Below are 2,810 nucleotides of genomic sequence, written 5' to 3'. Positions count from 1 at the left end.
GCAGTCTTGACATGAATTTTGTGATATTGTACGTACATACCCAATGACTGTTTGTTTAAGAAAAACATGATTTTTAAGGGGGCTGTTTTCTGGCTGGAAGCACCGTGAGCAATTTATTTTCTTTTGAGCGAGGAAGCACCGTGAGCAATTTATTTTCTTTTGAGCGAGGAAGCACCGTGAGAGCAGAGCACGTCCTGCGACACGAGCACAGCGGCCCAACAAAAACCACACCGGAATCCGGATAACGTTCTTGCCTCCTCCCTCCTCGCTTCGCCACCCCATTCCTCCCCACACCCGTGCTCTCTCCAGGCGCTCCAGCTCCAATGGCGACCACCATCTCCTCTCTAGCGGCCCCTCCCTCCCTCCACCGCCGCTGCTGCCGGAGCCCCGCATCCGCCTCGACCCCCGCCCGCGTGTCATTCCGCGCCGCGCCGCCGGCCGGCGCGGCGGCGCGGGCCAGGCGCCGGGCGGCGGTGAAGGTGCTCGCCTCCTCCGCGGTGATGGAGGCGCCCGAGGAGCTGGCCACGCGGAAGCTCTACGTGGGGAACATCCCCAGGACCGTCACCAACGACGAGCTGTCGGCCATGTTCGCCGCACACGGCACCGTCGTGCGGGCCGAGGTAACGCACTAGTGCAATGTAATGCTGCTCTGGTATCGGCGGCGCGCCCAGTACCCGCTCCAAGATCGAATGCGTCATCTGGTCGCGATAACGAATTCTCCAAACATTCTGTTGTTTGCTCACTATACTCAGTATAATATTTAGTCCTTATCATGTTCTTGTTCTTGTTATTTATTTATTTATTTATTTATTTACTTATTTATTAAGGAGATTGAAACCTCCGGCCTCTGCATCATGTCGGTCTAGAATTGGACTACACAAATAACTAGAGCCTGATGTATGCAAACCCTAGGGAGGGATCAACTATCATAGTTTTCCTGCCAATTTTACAAGATAGAAACCACTTAACATGCAAATGGCTATGGTGATGAATTGCTTGCCGGTATTTATCTCACTAAAATGATTGCTTGCCTGATAATTTCACAGGTTATGTATGACAAGTATAGTGGTCGGAGCCGGCGATTCGGGTTTGTCACGATGAGCACGGCGGAGGAGGTCGCTGCTGCCATTGAGAGCCTGAATGACACAGTAAGCTTCATCCCGTCGTTTGTCCGGTCATGCTTATGCACGCAGTGGATGCATGAGTGACGTTTGTTTGTGCTTTGATTGTACCAGGAGGTTGGAGGTAGAAAAATTAAAGTGAATGTGACAGAGAGCTTCTTACCAAACATTGATACATCTGCACCGGAATCGGAACCTTCATTTGTGGACAGCCAGTACAAGGTTTATGTTGGCAATCTTGCAAAGAAAGTGACAACGGAAGTGCTCAAGAACTTCTTCTCTGAAAAAGGGGAGGTCCTCAGTGCCACGGTATCCCGAATTCCGGGAACTCCAAAGTCCAAGGGATATGGTTTTGTCACGTTTTCTTCAGAGGAAGAAGTGGAAGCTGCGGTTTCTACTTTCAATAATGCAGTAAGCTTCTTTTGCACAAAAATGCCACCTGCTAGTGTGCAGTTGTTTCCCAATCACATTACATCACTTGACAGTAAAAAGCAGACTACGGTTTCAAAACTTGATATGCGACAGCTACGGAAATAATAATAATGTTTGAAACACAACCAGGACCAACTTTGCATGTTCAGATGAACTAGATCAAATTCAGACCAAATTATATTTTTTAATGCCTAGACTACTGGTCAAATTTACTTTGATATTTCATCACGTGAATTATCACACCTGAGTTTGCTATTCAAAAAATGTAAGCAACATCTGTTAAAGTGTAGTGGTAGACCGCTCCCAAGCAAACAACCTTTTCTTGTACCCAGTAAACCATTTGGTAGACATGCATGGCTCTTGGGTTATCAACATGAAATTTTGTCCCACAGTATGCCTTGTATGACCCATAATCTAAAACATTTTCCCATGTGTTTTATTGTTCTGCAACTGAATGTGATTTCAGGAATTGGAAGGACAAACCATCCGTGTGAATAGAGCATAGGCATAGCAGAAATTTCGCATTGGAGGCAAGGGGAGAATATCTTGGAGAACACCTGTAGACGAGGGGAAGTTTGAGACTAGATTTTATAACAAAGTTTTAAAGGCCTTTGATGTAATTTCACTCTGGCCCTAAGCATTTTTTTTGTATAATAACAACAAATGGAAGAATTTTGATTGTCAAGCCCGTTGTTCATATGAAGCAGCTGTTGTTTACCAGCATTTCTAAATGATTGCTCATGGGCAGCATGGTTTATTCACTTTGTTGTTGATGTTTCTTTTCTTCACTTGCATCAAATTGTATGCTTTCAGCAAGAGCAAGGCCGTTTTATTTTTCAAGGATACATCCAAAGCTGGACGCATCAGAAACATAGACAGCAAGAACGTTTTGCTGCTCCGAATTCATGATTTAGCTTTTGAATCTGCCTGATGAGATGCTTTCAAATGTGTTCAGCGGGTATCATAGGTTTCACTGAAAATTTGGTATATAAATGTTAGCCTTGACGTTCTGTGAATATTCACAAGTTGATAGCTTCAACCAGTGGAGGGAGTATATGTTTTCTGTCCTTTCTTCTGAAATGCTATAAAAAGACACCTCTCCAAAGGCTATGTAGCATCAAGTTATCGACCAGAGGGGGTGGGGCGTGAACGGGAGATTTTTCTTTTTGACCATTTCTTCGGAAAAACACGCTATCCGAAAAAAATGAGATTGAACAGAACTATGCAAATACTGAACTTAAACAGTCACAAACTTAG

General features: G+C 45.1%; 1 protein-coding gene across 1 annotated transcript; it reads left to right on the top strand.

Moving 5' to 3' along the window:
- The first annotated feature begins 202 nt into the window (after nucleotides 1–202).
- Nucleotides 203–2,314, top strand: PSRP2 (RNA-binding (RRM/RBD/RNP motifs) family protein). The gene is made up of 4 exons (XM_048673848.2): nucleotides 203–620; nucleotides 1,047–1,148; nucleotides 1,236–1,532; nucleotides 2,020–2,314. Exons 1-4 carry the CDS (start codon nucleotides 324–326, stop codon nucleotides 2,056–2,058), a joined length of 735 nt encoding a protein of 244 aa, XP_048529805.1. The 5' UTR covers nucleotides 203–323; the 3' UTR covers nucleotides 2,059–2,314.
- The last annotated feature ends 496 nt before the right edge of the window (nucleotides 2,315–2,810 follow it).

Source organism: Triticum urartu, chromosome 5A (genome assembly GCF_056163025.1).
Source record: "Triticum urartu cultivar PI428250 chromosome 5A, HENAU_Tu73, whole genome shotgun sequence".
In the NCBI taxonomy this organism is placed as follows: Eukaryota; Viridiplantae; Streptophyta; class Magnoliopsida; order Poales; family Poaceae; genus Triticum; species Triticum urartu.
Note: the sequence above shows the minus strand (reverse complement) of the source record. Positions and strands in the feature narration are given on the sequence as shown.